Raw genomic sequence first — 21860 nt, 5'->3', positions numbered from 1 at the left:
ACAACGTCGATTCAAACGTCACAAACCTTGTGTTCTTCGTTTCCTGTAACTCTCATAAACCCCATGTTAATGTTTGACGCTCCATAAGTCCTGAACGCGGCAACGTCTGACCGTCGCACTGTGTAGTTATCCTATTTAGGACTAGTGCTTTCCGAAAATGTATAGTTTAGCGTCAGACCGGCAGCAACGATGTGAAGTGTTACTTGTTAGCATTCTTTTCACAATTCCTTTGAATACACTTCAGTTCACTACGGTCATCAGTAATATACAGATACACTTTAGTTCTTTCTACGTCACAAAAAGTACTCTAATTTATCGATTTGTTCCTAATTAAACGGGAAAGGAAATTATTTTGAGAGAATGTATATGCTGGAACAGATCCTTAATCCTTAAAACATATTAGAGTAGTCCTTAGAATATTAGAGTAGTTAGAGTAGTCCTTAGAATATTAATGTTACCTTGAGCGCTTCTTCGTGACTGATGCCCGCAAAAGGAGTTCCATTAACTTCGAGTATCGTGTCTCCCGGTCGCAGCCCCACCCTTTCAGCAACACTCCCTTCCTCCACTCTGGAAATATATACACCCACTCCTGCAAAACAAACAAAATAAGCAAGTAAATATATTATCCATTTGTTTTAAGCTAATATCAATAGTAGTTGGTTATTTTTTAAATCTATAAAGTGGTTATGAACAGAGTTTGAAACAAATTACGTAGAAGGAAGGGTGACCATAAGAGATTTTAAGAGATTGGAAACAAACGATGATGTCAAAATTTGATCTTAACCCAGATTCGCCCAACGTAACATATATGTAACGCAAGAAAGAGAGCTGGTATGAGTCTTCTATTATAAATTACGTCACTCGATGAAGACAAAAGATGTGTCAAACCCCTTCTCTCCGCATATTGAAGACCGATCTTCAGAAAAATTTCAAAATTTGTCATAAATGTTCATTAAGAAGAAATACTATAAGCGACATCATCGTATCACACAAAAAAAATTTGGGCAGGTCCGGGACAACAGTTTATCATTCAAGTTTTTGAAAGGGACCGAGAAAAAAATAATTCTAATAATTAAATTATTTTTAATGTATATAAAACTAAAATTTATAATAAAATTTATAATATATGAAGGAAAAATGATTTTTGAAAACTAACACGTGTAAGGCTATTTCAGGAGGGAGAGGGCAGTTGGAGGATAGAGTCGTTGAATAAGTTAAGAAGTATATTGCTTTTTTTGGAAGTAGAAGAAACATCAGGAGAATATATGGGACACTTAATGGGGAATGGAAAGTTTAACACAAGCAGTAGTTAAAACAGTATATTTATTGTTAAATATTAATATTTTTCTCAAAATAAAAATATTCTAAACCAATGGTTTACATAAGACTGAATTTACTGGTTGGGTATAATGTAGCACTTTGCTTCCAACTTCAGATAATATATCTTAGGCATGCCGATAGATTTAGTACACAAGCAGGTGTAGCCGAATATTAGAGTGTTCTGCTTCGTGACTGCAAGTCTCAAGTTCAAATTCCACATCCGACCATCCTGCCAGATTTCCCTAGCCGAATACTGAGATTGTGCATATGGTTAATAAATAATAAGAAATTAAGTTAAAATAACAAAATTGGAGAGTATTTGCTTGTTTATTTGATTCTAGTGTACTTTTTCAATATTAGAGACAATATATGAGACACGTAGCTACATATACTTGAATGTGAACCACCATAATATTTCAATGATCTTTTTCCAGGAATTGAATCCGGAATCTAGCGCACAAAAGCGCATGAGTTAACTATTAGACCTGAGATGAAGAAGACTAACAAAATTGGAGATAATGAATGTATCGATGTAATGTTCTCAACTGCAGATGCTACATAGTCCCTACTAATATTTTACCTTACCAGTAATATTTCCTAATTGCTTTATATTACTCATCAATATTACTCTTCATTGTGGCAGTACTCTTCAATATTACTTTAGCATGTAGGTAGATAGTGGGTAGATTCTAATCTCAACAGTAAATAATTTGTATATTTCTGTTACCTATGACATATAACTCATCCATTCACTAGAATCAAATATTTTAATCTGGCGTCAAAGTTTGCAGGTTGTACTTTAAAGAAAACTAAATTATAACTATAGTAATTATTCAGAATATGGAGACAACATTTATTTACCATAGTTGTAGATAACGCTATTTTAAAAATATGTTTTGGACTTGTAAATTTAAGATATTTCAGAATGAGTTTAAAATGAAATGAAATCTTTAAGTTTTACGTCCCACGGTTATGCCGGTTAGGCTAAAGGAGACGGTGATGATGAGTAATGAATGAAATGGTGGAATGAAGAAAGTGGGAGGAAACGGGAGAACCCCGAGAAAACCCACGCACACGGTGTTTGTCCACCACAAAGTTCACTTGGCGGGGGCTGAGATCGAACCCGGGACCCCAAGCACCAGAGGTGAACGCTCTACCACTGAGCCACCGCGGCCCCCAGAATGAGTTTAAGAAAGATATATGTAAGGTGAATAATGGAAAGTTAACTAGGGTAAGAATTGAAATGAATCAATTGAGATTGATGAGAATTTTTCGAAAGAGGGAAGCAAAAATAGTTCTAACTCTAAAGTAACAAAGGTGTAGAGTGTACAAAAGATAGCTTAGAGGAAATATTATTGGATATGAAATCCAACCAAAAGTGATAAGAAATATAAATCTATTAGTCTCACATGAATGCAGCTAAATTGTATTGCGTTTGCTAAATAGAAATATGTGTGAATATTCAAATAAATAAGTGAAACAAGAACAATTTTTGAATTTAGAAGAAAATGGAACACACGAAATCCTTCAACGAAAGTTTAGTAGAACACAGTGAGGAAGTGTATGTGATGTTTATTGATCTAGAGAAAAAGCTTTTGTAAACTGGCAAATTTTGATAAGAGTATTTAAGATGATTAGGATAAAATAGAAGGATCGTAAGCCAGAAACTTATATATAAAATGAAATGAAATGAAATCTTTGAGTTTTACGTCCCACGGTTATGCCGGTTAGGCTAAAGGAGACGGTGATGATGAGTAATGAATGAAATGGTGGAATGAAGAAAGTGGGAGGAAACGGGAGAACCCCGAGAAAACCCACGCACACGGTGTTTGTCCACCACAAAGTTCACTTGGCGGGGGCTGGGATCGAACCCGGAAACTTATATATGAAGCAACAAGTAAACAAATAAGAACTGACAGAGGAGAGTGTAAATGGATAGAGAATTTGAAAGGAAAATTTCATTTTAACATTTTTAAATGTGTATTTAGAGAAAAAAAAAACGTGCCGAAGAATCTACATAATGAAGTATTTTAGAGGGAAGTAAAACATTAAGTGTGTACTGTTTCCATACAATATGACATTATTTGCGATATCCAAACCGAAAATTTAGAAAGTTTCAGGAAAAGTCGTGAATAACATGGGAAGAAAAGGTTTAAACGTCAAAAGTAATGTTTATTGAATTGAGAAGTGGTCTAGATGAACTAGAGAAATATAAGAGCAGAAAGTAAAACAAGCAATTTCCAGTGCTCAGTTAGTATAATTAGTGAAGATATGAAGTAAAAACGAGAATCAAGAAAAGAAGGATAGAATTGACAAAAAACTTTTAAGAAGGACAATGTATTTAGGGCAATCAAGAAAAATTTAAGAAGAAATTTATTAAATGTTTCGAATAGAATGTTGTGTTATGCAAAACCGAAATGTTGGAACTGAGCAAGAACAGCGAAAAAGAACTCGATATTGTTGAAATCTAAACGTGATGGAAAACGCAGAAAATGAGCTGGATGAAACTGAAAACCATGAGGTCATGTAAGAAATAGTAGGAGAGGAAAAAAGAACAACATTGTAAATAAATTTAAAAACGAGACAGTTGTTAGAATAATGATTAAAAAGATATTTTATTCTGAGGAATATGAAGGGTAAATAGCAGCTAAAATATAGAGTGCGGAAATAACCTACATTTAATGGGTGGTGTTAAAACACAATTGCCACGTCAATATCGACGATTACTTAGGATCTTGGTGCATGTAGCATTTTCTACTAAGTATACTTACGGTAATGAAACGGGAGTGTAAATAAATAAACTTTTGTAGAGTCTTTAAACAGTTAAATAATATTTGAAGCTAACTGAAATACTTGTTTATGGAGAGTATTTGAAAAGTATACTTGAAGCACCTCCCCTCTTGCGGTACGTATTTGAATCGGAATAAAATAATAAAAGGCCAAATTGACCGAGTACTGAGTATGTTCCAAAGTTCACTTGAAATAATTCCACAGTATGGATTTGTACAGCAGACAAACAAACATACATACATACATACTTTCTACTTTAAGATTTATCTTGATTAATAGTACTGTTCAGTTCAGAATATTTATGATCACCCAACACTTTACGTTACACTACGTTCTCTTGATCTACGTCGTAATTTGCTCTTATTCTACGTTGTACGTTGCTCTACTAAACTTGTTATCATTCAATAACTAGTTCATTGTTATACTCCTCCTGCTGGCCTAGTTGACCGAGCGCGCACCTTTGGTGCATGTTGTTCTTGAGATCAATTCTTGGTAGTTCGAATTCCACCTTAAACTGTAGGTACATGTCTCATATAGTTTTGATGCTGAAAAGCCATGCTAAACTTCAATCAACAAATGAACAATCAATTTGTTTATGGCTACGTATTTCATAAGTGAGAATTTGTTAATTTATAGTCTATAGTAGCAAAATCATTGTGGATGATCCAATAACATAAAATCCGTAGCTTTTTGCATTCTAAATTGTTCATTTTACAAGAAAGACAAATATTGTTTGGAACGACTTACATGTAAGTTTCAACTGCTGCAATTTGTGACAACAAAAAGTAAAGTTTCACTTGGATGTTACAAGAAAAAGCATGTTATTAAGAGAACTAATACTTAAGTTTGCAAAGTGAAATGGCATGTTTCAGAAAGAACAGTAAACTTATTTATATTTGCTTGTGTTTGTGTTTCGTTAGTCGAAAGAGTAAAGCTGAATGTTCATTGCTCTTCTTAGCATTTAATTTTGCGCTCTATGTATTTCAAACCGTGCCAAACTTCTCTCGTTGCAAACTTAATTTCCTGTTATTTGAAGGCGTGACTTTGGGGAGACACCCCATTTCATCACGAAATGAAAACAACAAACTCTCTGTCTGTGCCATGCTTTAGTTATGGAACTAATTTGCTTATGCGTTATTGATATTCTCAATGTTTATGGTTTAACTGTGATTCTTCATCTGCTCTTTTACCCTTTTACAAATAAATAGAATAAGTACAACTACCTGATTAAAAAAAAAAACTTTGAAAATCATGTAGACATTATAGGATACGAGAGATTTTAATTTGTTATTCATTGTGTTTGCCTCACTAAAAGGGAAATGTACTTCCTTTTGTAACACAGTGAAGTACAACGCCTCTGTAATGGGTTTTGGGTGTTGGGAGATAATGGTGGGCGACAACAACTGGCTATTTCATTTTTTTGTGATACCAAACAGGCACCTTTTCATCTTTTATTTATTTCAATCCATCATTAGTCTCCTTTGGTATGCAGTACATATAATCATACAATATGAAACTAAAGATATAATATCAGTCACGAAACTTTTACTTGTGATACACATTTTAGAAGACAGAAGTAAATACAATGAACAGCATCCAAGACAATGAAGAGAATTAATCAAGATACACAAGGCGAATATAAACACCTTATATAAGCTTTCATTACTTTTTTTAGCGTATGAGTTGTCCTGCGTAGCGTAGCGATGAACATTCTCGTCTTTCGTGCGAATGGTTTCAGGTTCGATTCCCGATGAGGACGTTCGATCGGAAAGGTGTAAAAGCCTTTTTTACAAGTCAGCAATCCAGAGTGATTTTTCTCCTGGGTTTTCCTCATACATACCAGGAAAATCCTGGGGTGATACCTAACATAAAGGTCCAACTCCGCTTCCTTCCTTCCTCATTCCTTTCTTCCTTCCGCACTTTTCCGGGTAGTATGATCGCCGAGGGATGTCATCTCTCATACCTAACAGATTTAAAAGTCCATATATGACAAAAGTTTAGAAATATAATAAGTAATTCTTAAAATTTAACGCATAATCTTACTGATCTTGCGTAAAAAGTTTCAGAAGATTCATATAATTTTGTGCATGTGTCCAAATTTCAGAACGTATAGCGACATATGTAGAGTTATGTCTCGGTTTAGTTGAGATAGTCCCGGATTTCTATCACTTATCCTCCAGTAATTGTTGGGCCTTCAAATGTACCGGTTTCAAACACGAGTAAATATCGCTCTTACGATATTTAAAATATCTCAGTTTTATTAATAATGGATACTTAACTGATAAAAACAATCTACTTCCAATCACTCACTTTACATGAGAAGTGCATAACTATGAATATAATGTAACTTTTCATAGGGAGTCACGGACTTTTAGTCTAGAAATATGGAAACTTTCATATATGAGAAATGAAACAATATTGCCTGTTTACTTTTATTTTTATGGTAAACTTTAACAATTATATAGTTGATTTGTATATCAATGAGCTCAATTACTTTCTTGAATTGAGAGTATTAATACTCGTGAATTTCATTGAAAAACTGTTTAACGTTAAGTTTTCCCTTATCTATATACGTATATAAAAACAAAAGTAAGTTTTTCTGTTACCTCATCATGCAATAACTACTGAACCAATTAAAATTATAGTTAGCATATTATCTACTTTACACCTCCCAAGCAGTTTGTGATATTACATTATCAATTTTCCGAATGGGATGATGGCTGGAAAGTGGTGACATGTAAAAGTAATCAAAAACGATTGATATTAGTATCCAATCCATAATTGAATGGCTTTCTATTAAAGGGACATATGTAGCATTTTTCACAATTTTAACTTTTTAAAAGAAATGAATATTTTAGAGGTAGATGTAACAATATGTGTTAAAAGGACGTGTGTTTCTTGAAACGTGTTATAAGTAATTTTTCTTTTTCTTTCATAAACTAAACCGTCGCGTAAGAAAACAGTTTTTGTCATTTCTCGACTTTTTTTTTTTTTTTTTTTTTTTTTGCACATATGCCCTTTTAACAGAAAACGATTCAATTTTCGGGGCCACTGAGATGAATAGTGTTCCGATTTGAATCCAAAGACATTCCTCAAAGGAAAAGGTGGAATTTATAAACGTAATCTTAAACGATCACTATTAGTGTCCAATCCACATTGTTTATTCGAAGTTGCTAAGATACTAGTCTAAAGTATAAATTCACTCTCCAGTGGGTGGGGATGAGGGATAGGGGTACGAAGGGGAGGACATGAAGAAATTATCATAAACAACCAATATTAATGTCCAGTCAATAGTTTCTGCGGTAGCTGAGATGAATAGTGGTACTTTCGGTGCAGTTTAAATGCAAGTTCTGTCCCCATCGGCACGGGGTGAGAAGTAGAAGGAGTACGAGTGAAAAAATGGTGATATTACGGATATTCGTCATTACACTTTCCTTGAAATGCGTATCCTAAGGACGAGAGATTTAAATACTTTGCATAAACCTGTTCTTCCGGTGCGAAGAAGGGCATTTTAGCTAGTTGTTATACAAAAGAAAAGCATTAATAAACAGCAGACAAGATGATGGTCTCCTTTTCGTATGATTTCAAATTTCTATAGCAAGTACAGATAAATACGATGGCTTTAAACCCAATGGAATAACCGAGCACTCTCTTAGTTATGCAACCCTCCTCGCGTGATCAAAATCAGCGCTATTACGTGATTACAATGCTGAGAAGAACATTTCATCATTTCTCATGAACATGGCTTATTCTCCGGAGTTGTCAAATAAAATAAACAACAAAAAACAGAAATAATATACATATGAAGAGGTGTCCGACCTCATCTTTCCTGGAAAAGTATCTAATCTGACACGTTTATCCTTCAACTTAGTGAGATTGATACCAACACGGTTGTTCTGTATATATGAATAGTTATTAAATAAATAGAAACGTGTGCTTGAAGAAAAAAATTTCTAGCGTGCTTAATACGGCGTGGGACCTCCACTCGTCTGCAGAACAGCTCTGATTTGACATGAAATGAAGACAAATAAGTCATGAGTGGTTTCCAGAAGAATATTGTACCATTCCACAAGCAATGCATACTTAGTTCTGCAAGCAAGGATACTGCAAGAAGTTTAAACTCCAAGACTAACGACAGGAATTCGATAGTGTTAAGGTCTGAGGATGGGTGGGGTCCGGGAAATATTCTAGGTCATTCCAATGTTCATGAACATACGTCTTAACAAGTCGAGCAGTATGAATTGGAGAGAGAAAAAATATCTGAACCATAGGATACACATGGTCTCCCAAAATGTGGTGCTCTGTGAGCACAATTGCAGGACGAACGGAAAAGCAGGCAATTACAACACACAGCACAGCAGAGCCTCCCACATATTTTACAGTAGGGAAGTCACAGTTCAGAGCATATCCTTCTTTGAGGATTTACCCTAAATAAACACTCCCTGTTATTGTAGGTAAGTTGAAAGAGGACTCACGGGATTACGGATTACATTACTCATTTTTAATAATCGACGGACACTTTGCATGTTATCGGCGCAAATTTGTTTGTCCTAAAGTTTTCTTGGTGGTTGTAAGCGATTTGAAAATAATAACCGAACTGCATCTGGTTAAGTTCTACAGCCACTTTAGATTTAGTCAATCTACGGCCTTTAGTGCTAGTCTTCTTCAATGCACAGGAATTCTTTCCCGGCCGTTCGCCGATGTTGTATTGCCATGTGTTCGGTAGGACATCACCACCTTAGTCACTTTCCCTTGTGACATACTTCACACTCTTGCCATCTTTGAGACACTTGTGTTAATTAGCCGCATATGTATATTTTGACATCTTTGAAAGATATATATAGATCTTTAATTATACATCACTCACTGTCTTCCCACTTCAAAACACGCCGTCGACCTTCCTATCTGACATACATTAAACAATTTGTTATTCTAGTATTGTCTTTTTCAAATAATCGATTTCGTTAATTTGATAAATATTTTCACAATTATTAACTGAGAAACCTCGACGATTATTATAAATAGGCCAATTATATTCATAATCTTGCATATATTTATTCGCATATGTTGTAATGTAACGTTGCCACGGAAACATTTGTGTTAATCTCTGATTTGCTGAACGCCTGGGATTGAAACTACATAGTTGCCAACGAGGACAATCGTACGGAATTTCTTCTTCTAAAAATATTTTCCAATTTTGCTGCTTTTAGCAGGGGTAAGGTACGTTCTACACCTGAAATTTAATTAGTAAAGTTCAAAAGTAATATTGAACTAAACTTGTGTAAAAAAAATCTACTAAATAAAGCAATTTAGAAGTAAGCAGATAGGCTATTATTTCATCAGTGACATAACTTGTTTTCTATGCTTGCTGATCAGTAAATCTTGGGAAGTACCGTAAGCTGAAACTTTATTTTGGTTAAGAGTTTCTTAATTAAGGTAAAACTAGATGTAACGTTTTGGAGGTTTTAATAGCGCAGTTCAAAAAATAAATTTTACTGGGAAGGTGGTGAATTTTGAGAGCATGGGAAAGGCAACGAATATGATTCGTGACTAGCTTTATTTTAGTTACCTCTTCTACTGACTAAAATGACTGTATTTTTGAGCATTGCACAATATTTTACTACATACCTAATTTAATAATATATTGGCAGAATGAAAAAGTTTGGTGAATAAAAATGTATTTTTATTTAAATTCAACGACCATAAATTTAAAGTAATGACAAAATTCGTCGAACATGTTTTGTTCCGTAAAACTAATACTTATTATTGCACATATATTCACAGCAGATTAATATCAGTGAAACAAATACAGTTTAATGCATGCTTTTATTTTATTCAAAATCGTTCTATGTTGGTGTTTACAAAAACTAATTAACAGAAGTATTTAGATTTGATTGCCTTACTATTTTGATTTTTGAAGCGAACGCATGTATAGCGGCCTAGAATAGATTATTAGATTTGATTTTATTTCTGTGTTTAATTATAAGTAGCAAAACGTGAATTATAGAATATGAATAGTTAACGAGATCTCTATTTATGTATGAGTCAATATTAGAGTAAGGTAGTGATGTAATGTTATAATATGTGTGGAAAGCATACAACGCTATTATCATATTTTTGATTTGATATATATATGAACATTTCATGTACAGAATATAACAAGTTGATATTTTAGATTCTACATTTACATTCTAGATTCTATCATTATGTGAAAATCATTCTGTAGATCAAAATGATTTTTGGTATGATAGCTTGTCACTACTTCAGGAAGTTTTCAATTTAATACTTATTTTTTTTAAATATTCAGCCTTTTAAGAAAGGGGACCTGTAAAAATTTTCACTATTACATATGTTTCTATACAAACGTTATAAACACTATATATATATTGAGTATTGAATTAGTATATATCGATAGATACAATTTACTAATACGACATTAAATCATGGTTACCAACCAATACCCGTAGTAGTATCATAATATTTTACCATCGTAATCTCCTATAATCATCACGAACTATCCTAACACCATATTCACATCACTAACATAGTATTAATATTAATCAACAATGTTTCTTCCTTTTCTATCTATTGAATTACATGACATCACTAATACTGTAATTATTCGCCAATCGTAATTACGCAAGTTAAAATTGTTTTGAATTATTAGGAAACAGATCAATTACTATCTTATTTTTGAATAAGTTTGTTTAGAAAAAATGTATTGATTTAAAATATTACAAAATATTATTAAAAATTTACATAAAAAAGACTCGAGTCATTCTAGTTTTACAATGTGTCTGCTCTACGTTTAAAAGGAACAAGAACATTTGAATAGACGTAAATTGAAAATTATTGCATGTCGAAATATAAAGCTGTTTCCAATGTTGTTTCTGAGAACTTTCTTTTCCTTTTGATTTTTATCCCCTTCATTACACGTGTAATGGGCCTTTAAAAACGGCGCAACACCTCATAAAGTAGATCCAGTATCAGAGTAAACATATCTGTTGCTAAATAAAGAGATCTACTTGGTCAACAAAACAACCAGTTTTACAACGTATTATTGGCAAATACCTTCTCATTTATCACCAAGCAAATAGAGCTAATTTCCTCTGCGAGGAAGAACGAAAGAAATGTTGTAGTTTCAGTTGAAAACTGTTGCAAAAGTTATTACTGCTTTTCTCCTTCTATAAGAAATATATCCACAAAGGAAACGGTAGAGATCGAAAACCAAGTTGTGTACTTAACATACAAGATATGTAACTGTTACCTTGTTATTTACATTCTTTAATTTACAATGATTCAACCGTCGTTTGTCTTATTCTGTAGCGGTTTGTGACAACTCAAGGTAAAGATGGAATTTTAATTTAAGTTAATCGTCGAGTGGCTATACTTCATCTTTACGTTGCGTTGTGATCCGGAAATTTTGCAAAGACCGATATGGAATGAGGCTCCGTACATATGCTCACCAAGCTTTTGGTTTAGTCATACATAAATATAATTTTTGAAAAAAAAAATCTGCTCCTTTTCTTTTTACTTTTTAGTACGATTTGTTTTGATTTGTTTATTCATTTTTAATGAAAGTAAAAGTAAGATTTTCACAAACTTTCATTACACATTTTAAAAATAGAATAAAATTATTTTTAAAATATATATGTTCATTAAAAATACATAAACAAGTTTAAAAAATTGTACTAAAAAGTAGAAAAGTAATTCTCTTTTCAAGATTTTTTAAAAAAGAAATACCTTTATGTACGAGTAAAACTAAAAGCTTAGCGCTCCCATATAGTATATAATCACTTGATGTACATGAGAATTGAAGAATTTATAAAAACTTACGTATTTTCCCAGAGCCCTGCTCTGAAGTGTTACCACGTGGTGACGAGTTTTGGAAAATCCTTCCTGCTCCGTATCCTGAGCTTCTTTCTTTATCTCTTTCTTGGGATCTTCCTGTCAGATTTATCAGGTCAATGGCAGTTGGATCTACGGATCAAGCCAGAGGAGCTGTTCCTTCCGGAAAGCTATACAAACGGGTTATCGTACCTTCATCACATCACTCATTTTTCATCTGCGTCGGCGGACAGTTTCATGGCTCTATATCATCCTTCGGTCTGCATGATGGCAGATCTCAATTCTCCTGCTGGATCTTCAGTGGATGGAGGACATTCTGGTCTTCCTCTTGTCTTCGTCACTCTCTCCGCTTTGGCCATGAAGTTGATCTAGCGGAAGGATAAAGTCGACAACGAACTTAAGTTCAACTGCGTCTACCACATCGAACGTTTCCACCAGGTGCAGATCGCCACGAAGCAAGCAGCTATAAGATTATACTATAACGCAGCCTCGCCACCAGGCGACGAAAGAGAATCCAGATAAAAAATTAAAACTTTAATTAATAAATCGGATATAGATGCAACCGATGACCACACTGCCATATCAATAATCAGCCCCAATCAGCCCTCACGAAGAATCACCTTTCTCATGGTAAACCCACTCTTCGCTCATTTCTTCTCCGACAATACGATACAAAGTTCAGCAACAAGAAATTCATAACAATTCAACTCCGTAAATACATGTATCTGCCTACCTACCCTTAACGGAGGTCATTGAAACTAGAAACGGATACATCTTCACATTGCCAGACCCGCAGTTCGCCACCACAGTGAGAAACAAGACTTCATTTGAAATCTTTGACAAACAGGTTACCATCATACCTTTCAACTCTACTCGACGCAATCGAGCACTACCACCCAAACAAAGTTCACTACTTTCTGTAGTGATTCGGGGAGTCTACCCAACTTACAGTGATGAGGATAAGAAATAAATACATCCTTTCCAACGACAACCTATACTTCATCACATCATTGCTGGCGCCAAATCCACTTTATACATGTAATTGTACGCTACGTACTCCAACAACTGTGCCTGCTTTCACACCACTAGATTCGAAATAGCAACATAATCATATCAACTATGAATATCATTTTCTTATTTCTCAATAATCTTCTCTTCTTGAAAACAAAGTACTATTCGAAGCTCTCTTACTAGAAGAAAACATTACGGCCTTTATGTTAAATGAAACTTCCTGTACTATACCTCGATACACTTACTTCGTCATGATAGTCGTATCACAGTACTCAGAGCCAGCGGAAGTGCTGTGATTGGCTTTCGTAATACATATCGCCGAAAAGCAAACACTACATTATGTTTCAAAAATATCGCTCTTATTCCTTCAAGAATATACATCCGCGACGTCATGATTTTTTTACAATCTTTCATTCATATTAACACTTTATTATTCTAATCGATATTAACTTTCATAGTCGTTCGCAAGCAGAGTGAAATGATTTACTGATTTTATTACGGTACATACTACCGGTACTCTACCTGCACTACCATCTCTAACTCGCTCTATCAGTAATCCTCACCCGATATAGCACCGGTCTGCAGCAGTATTATAAGTCGTTATACTGTAGGAGCTCATTCGTGGCTAAGCGGTTAGCGTACGCGCCTTTGGCGTGGGAGATCCGGGTTCGATTCCCGGCGGGAGCTCATGTGGTTCGGATTCCACGTTAATCAGTAGGTCCACGTCTCATATAGCCTCGCTGCTGAACGGGACGTTAAACTCAAACTCAACTCAACTCAACTCGTTATACTGTAACGTTGTAGACTTAATTGGAAGCGACCATTTGCCTTTAAACTCATTTATCATTCCGGTCTTGCTTCTCCTAAATCATACCTTCACATGTATATCACCACGTTTAGATAAATCACATTGGACTCGATATCACTCTTAATCTCAAACGCATTGGCAGATTACGACTTTCCATCTACGCATGAAGAACTTCAATTTAACAGGCTTCTTGTCTACAATTTGTGCATATTCCACAGTCTGAATCAATTCCATATCGTTCGAAATTCCCACCACAGTATCTAGTTATCGTCCGTTGTTCACCGCAGCCATACCGAGAATTCCTACGCAGCCGGAATCCTGAGGCACTGCAACTTCATCGCCAGTACCAGAGAACTGTCCATACCTACATTTCGGCTTATATAGGTGATTTTTTTCGTAAGGAATAATTTACAAAATATTACGAAGTTATTAATGAAATATTTTATTTATGAAATATCAACAAGATGCCTCGACTCACGTCCAAGAAAAAGCTCACCCACAAGAATAAACTACTTTTCGTAGATTTTTTTAAAGAACAAATGGGTTATGCTAGAGTGTCATGTTATTAATGAAATATTTATTTATAAACAAATCACCAGAATCGTTTTCAAGAAAATCGTCCGAAAAAAACTTACGATACCTCTAAGAATAAACCTTGTAGATTTTCTCAGGGAGTTATACTACAATGTCAAGTTATTAATGAAATAATTATTTATGAAGTCCAACAAACTCGGGTGAGTTGTTCTTCAGAAAATCGTCTGAAAGAGAACTCAATGTAAGAATCAACTTCTCCTTCTCGATTTTTCCGAGAGAAATGACTTATACCATATAATGATTATGTTTTTGAAAATTGATTTATGAAATATAAACAAAATCGTTAGAGTCGTTTCTGAGAAAATCGCATTTTTTTTTAATTTTACCGTTAAATAAACTACCCATATTTTTAAGAGTAGGAAGAACATTCGAAAAGCCTCCCTGGAGGATTACATAAAAACCTTAAATTCAAAACTTTGGTTGAGATTCGTTAAACGATGTGGCCTCTAGGGTGAGTGTACTACATCAAGACGAACAGACGAATAAACGGACTGAAGTCGAAAAATAACTTTTCCGGTATGTATGGGCTATGAAACGTGTAAATCCGTTGAAATCTCGAATTCGATTTTTTTTTTTCATGACATCCATACTTTCTTCTCTCCTTACGTTGCTCGAAGTAAAAGTTCACGTATTTTTATGTATAATTATTACATTACTTGGATACATTTATTTCTCGAAGGCGTTTATTTCAAATACTGCTGTTGGCCTTTTCAGCTCCATCCTAACCTTTATTTTCTTTTTAAAACAGAACATAACATGTAGTGAACTTGTTAAACTGATGTTAGATTGTTAAAATATTAACGTGATAATAATTCATTATCTAAGTGGTTCTTGACTTTTTCAAGCCCAGCGCCCCATTGGTTGAATGATAACCTCAATCCACGGGGGGTAAAGCGGGGGACGTCGTTCCCCCACTTCCGAAAAATATATATGGCGTCCCTCCACTTCCAAAAGATTTACAATGGGGATAGGTAGACATGGGGGATGGCGTGATGTCATCCGTTCCCCTACCTTTTCAGATCCACTTTTACTCCTGCACTTATCTAGAAGGCTAAACGTAAGATTTGCAGTAATCAGTCTAAAAGCCATAAAAAAGCTTCAGTTCTTGAAATCAATTTTGTTTCTATAGTTTGTTTTACATTACTCATCTTTTCTCATTCATTTTTCTTAAATTATTTGCATCAAATGCCCCCTAAACAGTCTATCGTCCCCCTCAATCGCATTTTTTTAAATTCCAGGGCCCACTGTAGAATCGAAAGAGACCATTAGGGGGCGTTAATGCCTATATTTGGAACCACTTCATTATCCATTTGAAGTGTAAATACATTTTTTCTTTGATATTGAAATAATTGCTAAAATGATAAGTCGAGAAGAAATGAGAGAGCTTAGAAAAATATTGTTGTTGAGTTTAGCGTCCCTCTCAGCACCGAGGCTATATGCGATGTGGACCTAGTGATTAACGAGGATCCCGAACCACATAAGCTCTCACCAGGAATCGAATCAGGGCCTCCTATGCCAAAGGCGCCTACGCTAAGCTTCTTAGCCACGAGAAAGCTCTAGAAAAAATAAAAAATAATATTGTTTCCATTGCGTGACCTATAATGAAATTGTGACTCTACATTCTAGGGTGAATTGTGTACCATTGTATGATGGAAGAAAAAACTAGAGATTTATTTTCTGGTTATTCATTGTCCAGGGAACATTTTTAGCTTTCTCTCGGAAACTTTTACCTTCTTAAACCTATATATCCTTATATCGTGTAACATCACTTCCAAAGGTTGCATATAAGCTTTTAGCGCATCCTCTCCTTCGGGACCACTTTTTTATTGTCTCCCACAAGAGAAGAAGGGAAGTTTTCCCGAGGGATTCTCTGGTTCAATTTACTCTGCAGCTCACTCAACTGATGGCCTTTGGGAGAAATCCTTGACTGTTGCAGAGGACGCCTACGTAAGGCGTATACATGCAACACAAATATACTAGTGCACAATGCACTTACTGCACTTGCACTTTGAGAATATCCCTAAAGTAAATAGCAATGTTGAAAGGTAACCGTGATTACTGTCTGAGTGTGTTTCACGTTCGCAAACCTACAACATTTTAGAACTTGGTAATTTTGTGAATAATAACTATGCTCCCACTATGGTTAAAATTTCAAATTATATAATATCGAGGTTAAATATATTTGAGCGTTTTTTCTTACTCCCCAATCACCATTATGAATTTTACTTTATAATTTGATGATAATACATAAAACAAAAAGAAAATAAAGGAGGTGAGGGAGATATCATCTACAAAATGCTATTAAGTGAACTAAAGATTTTCCAGGTCTTTTCTTAAAGGTTACAAATCATTGAAATGCTGTTTATTACGCTATAATGGATGAGTCAAGTAATTTAGTCACTTTCGGCGACAATGAAAGTGGAAGGTTCCAAAAGTTGTATTTTTGGTTTTGAACAATATGGCTGCTAGGTAAAGGTAGCATAGACTAGTATATGGCTTACATTTATTTTCATGCAACATGTTTCTTCACCTTCCTTAATTTTTGACCGTTTTTTTAAGATTTCTTTTTTGGAAATTTATACAAAAATTACAATTCTTTCTTTTATTATAAAGTTTATGCTGTACTTTAGCACAAAATATTAATTTTACATTTGATATGTAGAACTTGTTTCGAACAATTCGAAATAAAGTATGCTAGAAGTATATCACGTATCACCCATCAATTGCCGAAGACTCAATTGTCTGTATTATAACAAAGGGTATTATAAAATAGATCTTCCCATATGTATATTCATCCTATTAACTCAGTGAAGCCAAGAAACAACCGAATATCGGAACGTCTGATTGGCAACTCTCGTTTCGGTCATGAATGTTGGTTCAAAGCATTGAGATCTTATTGGACGGAGCAGGCAGAGTGGGGATGGCGAAAATGCGACGTATGGCTTCACGATTTTGTCGCATAGACAGATCCTCTATTTTATAGCATCCTTGATTATAACGAGAATATTGAAACCAACAGTTACGTAGCTATATTAATGAATGACTCAATCGTAAAATTAGCACTTCATTACTCAGTCATTTACAAAAACTGATGAATCCAAACTTTCGGTCCTCTGTAGATTATAGATTAAAATTTTGCTTAATTAAAAGTTCTAAATATTTATAATTAACATCTTTTTCTAGTTTGTATACTAATCAGGATTTAATTACATAAATAATGATGCTCAATTCTTAATATGGTTATATGACCTTTGTTTAGGGTTGCCATATATCCGTATTTTGTACGGACTGTTTGTATTTTGGGGTCCGTGTCCGTGTCCGTGTCCGTATCGTACAAAGCATGAAATAGGAAAATGTTCATATTTGACAGTTTTTGGAGGTGACCGAAAATTCCTGAGTTGGGAATCGTTAAAATCTCAGGCGAAATTCACTTTGTTACTATTGATGTTGGTGGCAACAATGTTACCGTTACAGATCAGAACCGCCGTAGCGCCGTACCACACTTGTCATTTGTTTGTTATTTGTATAGGCCTACATAGTTTTACATGAAGTTAGTTGTTTTTATTTTATATAAATCATGACAAGTAAGCAGAAGAGGAAGTGTATTTTCAATGAAGATTTGTAGAAGGAGTTTAACTTTATTAAAAATGCTCGGCAGAACAACGAACATGACGAAGAAGTGTATTGCACGATTTGTAATTCTCAGTTTTCAATTGTATTTGGTGTTCTTCGGGATTGAAGTGAAAACATCGAAACCAAAAAACATACCAAAGCAGTTCTAACATCAAAAGTTAGCCAAACCTATTCTTTTTTAAAGTAAAGTCGCCAAATCTGATGATTTACTGTGTGCAGCCAGAGGCTATCTTCTGTTATCATATTGTGCAGCAGGAGTTGAGTTCTAAATCATCTGATTGCCAATGAAAATTAATTTGGTTAGATTTAGTATACGTAATCTAATGGCGCAATTTAAATTTGTTTTAATGAAAAATGTTATAAAATATGTTAGTTTCCAATAGTGTTTTAAGAGCTATTGCAGTAAACAATTGTGTGATAACCTAAAAAGGTGATTTTTAGGTAATAAATTTCAAAATATTTATTCTCTGTTTGGGCACCGTATCTTTGATTGGTCGTCACTTTCAAGTTTGTCCGTATTTTTAATCAAAAAGTTATGGCAACCATACCTTTGTTCTAATAATAAACAGGAAAAATACTTTCATATTCATTTAAAATATGCCATTACTAACCATTTTGAAATTGTTAAATTGAAACAATACAATTGTTAAGTTGAAGATTAAATAAATACCGTATACTCATTACTGTGGAAATACATACAGTACCTTTAAATGGTCAAATCTAAATATAGTTACGGGTCTTGTTCTATTTTGAAGTGATTATGGAGGATATAATTGTACGGCAGTTTGTAAATTGCAATTACATTGCCACATTAGTTATAAATCGGATAGCGACATCTATTAGCACAAGCACGTATGCAGCGAAGGTAACGACACCTATTAGCCTGACTGCTATTTACAATTAGCGGAAGGCACAGATTGGCACGTTTCTATTTTGTTATTAGGATACGAAAAAGTGAAGGAAAGTGTAGCGAAGATCCATAAGAAGTCCAAATTCATGCAGTAAAATAACATAAAACTATACACTTCTACCGAAATGTAATACATGTTACTTTCCGTTTTTTTTTTTTTTTTTTAATAATTCAAAATAAATAAACGAAATATTACTAATGAAGCTTCTTCACCAAATAAGCATGAAACACTTTTGTTTCAACGTGTACTGTAAATACCTAGGAAAACAAAGTGTTCATCCTACTCCTCTCTACAGGTTTAGTGATACCGGTACCCCCTAACTACGTTAGGTAAATGGACTAGAAACTCTCCTCGGTATGAGCATTCAAATGAATCATACAATTAGACTACTTTAAAGAGCAGATTCATTATCGATTTTATCATCGTAGAAAATAGTTGTAAATGAACATTTATGAATAAAGTTGATCCCAAAATTGACAGGCGAATGACCTACAACCAATTTACAAGCAAGATAGACTTTTTCTGTTTATATTTTTTCTTTATTTTGAAAGAAAGAGAAAGAAGATACCAACTTGGAATCATTTTTTAAAAATAGTTAAAATCTATGTGTTCAAATTATAATGATAAAAATTTCTTCACATCAGATGTGTATCGATGTAACGAGGATACATACAGGAATTATGATTTCATATTTTATTTAACATATATAAAAATTTCAAGTTAGTCAAAAGTTCAGTTCATTAAATATGCAGTTCTTCAAGTACACACACGGCTCAAGAGTCCATCAACTTATTTTCTCCATTATTGGTGTGCATTATTGTATCACACCATAGTATTTTACTGTATATTTACGAAATGTAACATGTTATTGCGGTAGCAAATGTTTTGTAGGCTACGACTAGTGTGTTTGTAGATTTAACATTTCTATTCGGCTTCAAGACTCTATAAGACAGGGATATATGCTAGCTTAAAGTGGGATCTTAAAGTGGAAAAGAAAGTATGTGCACTTTCAAAACTTTAACTAGAAAACTAATTAGAAAAAGAGTTAGGTGCAAATGGAAGGGTGTGGGCCTCGCAGATGCATTAAGATGGGCCTCGCAGATGCAGAAATAAGAATACATGCATCTGTAGTATTCTTAGAGAATAAGAATAAGAGTAGAAGATGGATCCAGTTGGCTAAGGACAGAACTCAATGGAGAGCTTTTGTGAATACGGCATTGAACCTCGGGCTTCCATGGGCCATAGAGTTAGTTAGTTAGGTTGTATCCAGACAAACAGACTGGCAGGCTGGAAAGTTCAGTCACAGAGCAGACACTGAACCTGAAACTGCACACATACTACAACTAAGAATGGCTTTTCTGTGACTAGGCTTATTTGTATGCTAAAGAAATAAAGGCAGCAATATACAGGAATTGCTGTTGCTACGTGCTTGTTCTCTGCTTGGAGGTTAGTGAATATTTTAAGAATCAGATGGAGATCATTCTCTAAGCAGATCTTCTTCTTGCCTCTTGCTCCGTTGAAAATTTTATGAAATCAAGAGACGATGCCGAATTGTGAGGGGCTAGGCCAATGTAATAGATTTAAATATAAGCTCACAGATGGAAGAGACACAGGGGATATTTTTCTCAATCTTGGTCGTGTCAATAATAAACGATGTTGTCAATAGTGCATAACTCTCAATTCACATCAACGGAGGAAGCATCAATTTATTGTTGTCCAGAACAGATCTTTTGATCGGTAACTCTTCTGACGTTTAAGACTTGGAAAGTATGATCTTTTCTCTCCCTACTTGACGTTATAATTTGAATTATCTGGTTAATTTATTTAGAAACGAGGGTATAAATTTAGATAAAGATACAAAAAGTACAAAACACACTACTGACTTCAATTACGATTGATTAAAATAAAATTTGCATTACTTTTGATATAATGAAATGAATAAAGTAAACATTAATATTGTAATGTAATATGATATTTTTAAAAGGTAAAACCCAAACTTGTGCATTACCTGGATATTTAAGCAAAGAAAAGTAAGTTTATACCACTTGAAACAATATCTATTTATATATCTGTTCCACCACAACTGCACAAGTGTTTTCCTATTTAGATCAAACTTCTTATGTTTCTTTTTTCAGAATTCACAACGAAACCAATTGCTTCGGGTTAAAATCAGTCGAGAACATAATGGCAAAACTAGATTAATTAACCCCAATTTAGAAGTTTGCTTAAATAAGCATGATACAACGAATACAATAATTTTTCATCATAGCATTTTTATATATCATTCAATTTTCATTAAACATGGTACGCTTTTTCTGAGTCTCACCAAACATCCTTATGCTCAAAGTTTAAAACGGTCAAAAGCAAATATAAAATATTTTACTGAAAAACTACTCTGATTGGAATGAAATGTAAAACAATGATTTTAAAGTCTGGAAAACGTTTGGTAAGTTCTACTAAATATTTCTATAAAATAGCATGCTGCAAGTCCTTAAGTTATTCTGAACCGTTTTTAAATCTTTGAAGTAATGATTTATCTGACTTTGTAGTTAATTTTATAGATAATGCCCCATATGATATCTCCATGTGTGTTGCCTGAATGGAATTGAAGGTGACTTAGGGAACTCCATAATATCCAAAAATTTGGCTTTAGCAATTTCCTTTTCATAAATGGACATTTCATTTTGCTTTTTAATATAACGTTTGCTATTTCGTTACAATTTTACAGTAAATATGAAGTTTACAGTTATTGTGAGAGTTAATTGTCCTTTCTACAATGAGATTACATCTGGAACAAAGTTTCTACTGTAAAATAAAAATAAATTAAAATAAAAATAAGAACTTTTAAACGAATCTGAATATGTTTCTGTTGTTCAAGAATAAATCTTAAATCCATTCCAGATAAATATTAATGATACTTTAAATATTAATGGGTGAATTTAGAG

At 34.0% G+C, this 21860-nt stretch overlaps 1 protein-coding gene across 7 annotated transcripts in view; it reads right to left on the bottom strand.

Annotated features, from left to right (window-relative positions):
* Positions 1–21860, bottom strand: part of dysc (whirlin protein dyschronic) — a 708896-nt gene that overhangs the window by 472623 nt on the left and 214413 nt on the right. For all 7 annotated transcript variants that reach the window (XM_081745580.1, XM_081745584.1, XM_081745585.1 and 4 more), the window contains one exon: positions 459–589. In XM_081745580.1, the coding sequence (XP_081601706.1) occupies positions 459–589 (131 nt within the window). The remainder of the gene's footprint in view (positions 1–458; positions 590–21860) is intronic.

This window comes from Thermobia domestica, chromosome 2 (assembly GCF_964235325.1).
Source record: "Thermobia domestica chromosome 2, izTheDome1.hap1.1, whole genome shotgun sequence".
NCBI classification, from domain to species: Eukaryota; Metazoa; Arthropoda; class Insecta; order Zygentoma; family Lepismatidae; genus Thermobia; species Thermobia domestica.
This window is presented reverse-complemented; position numbering and strand designations above follow the sequence as displayed.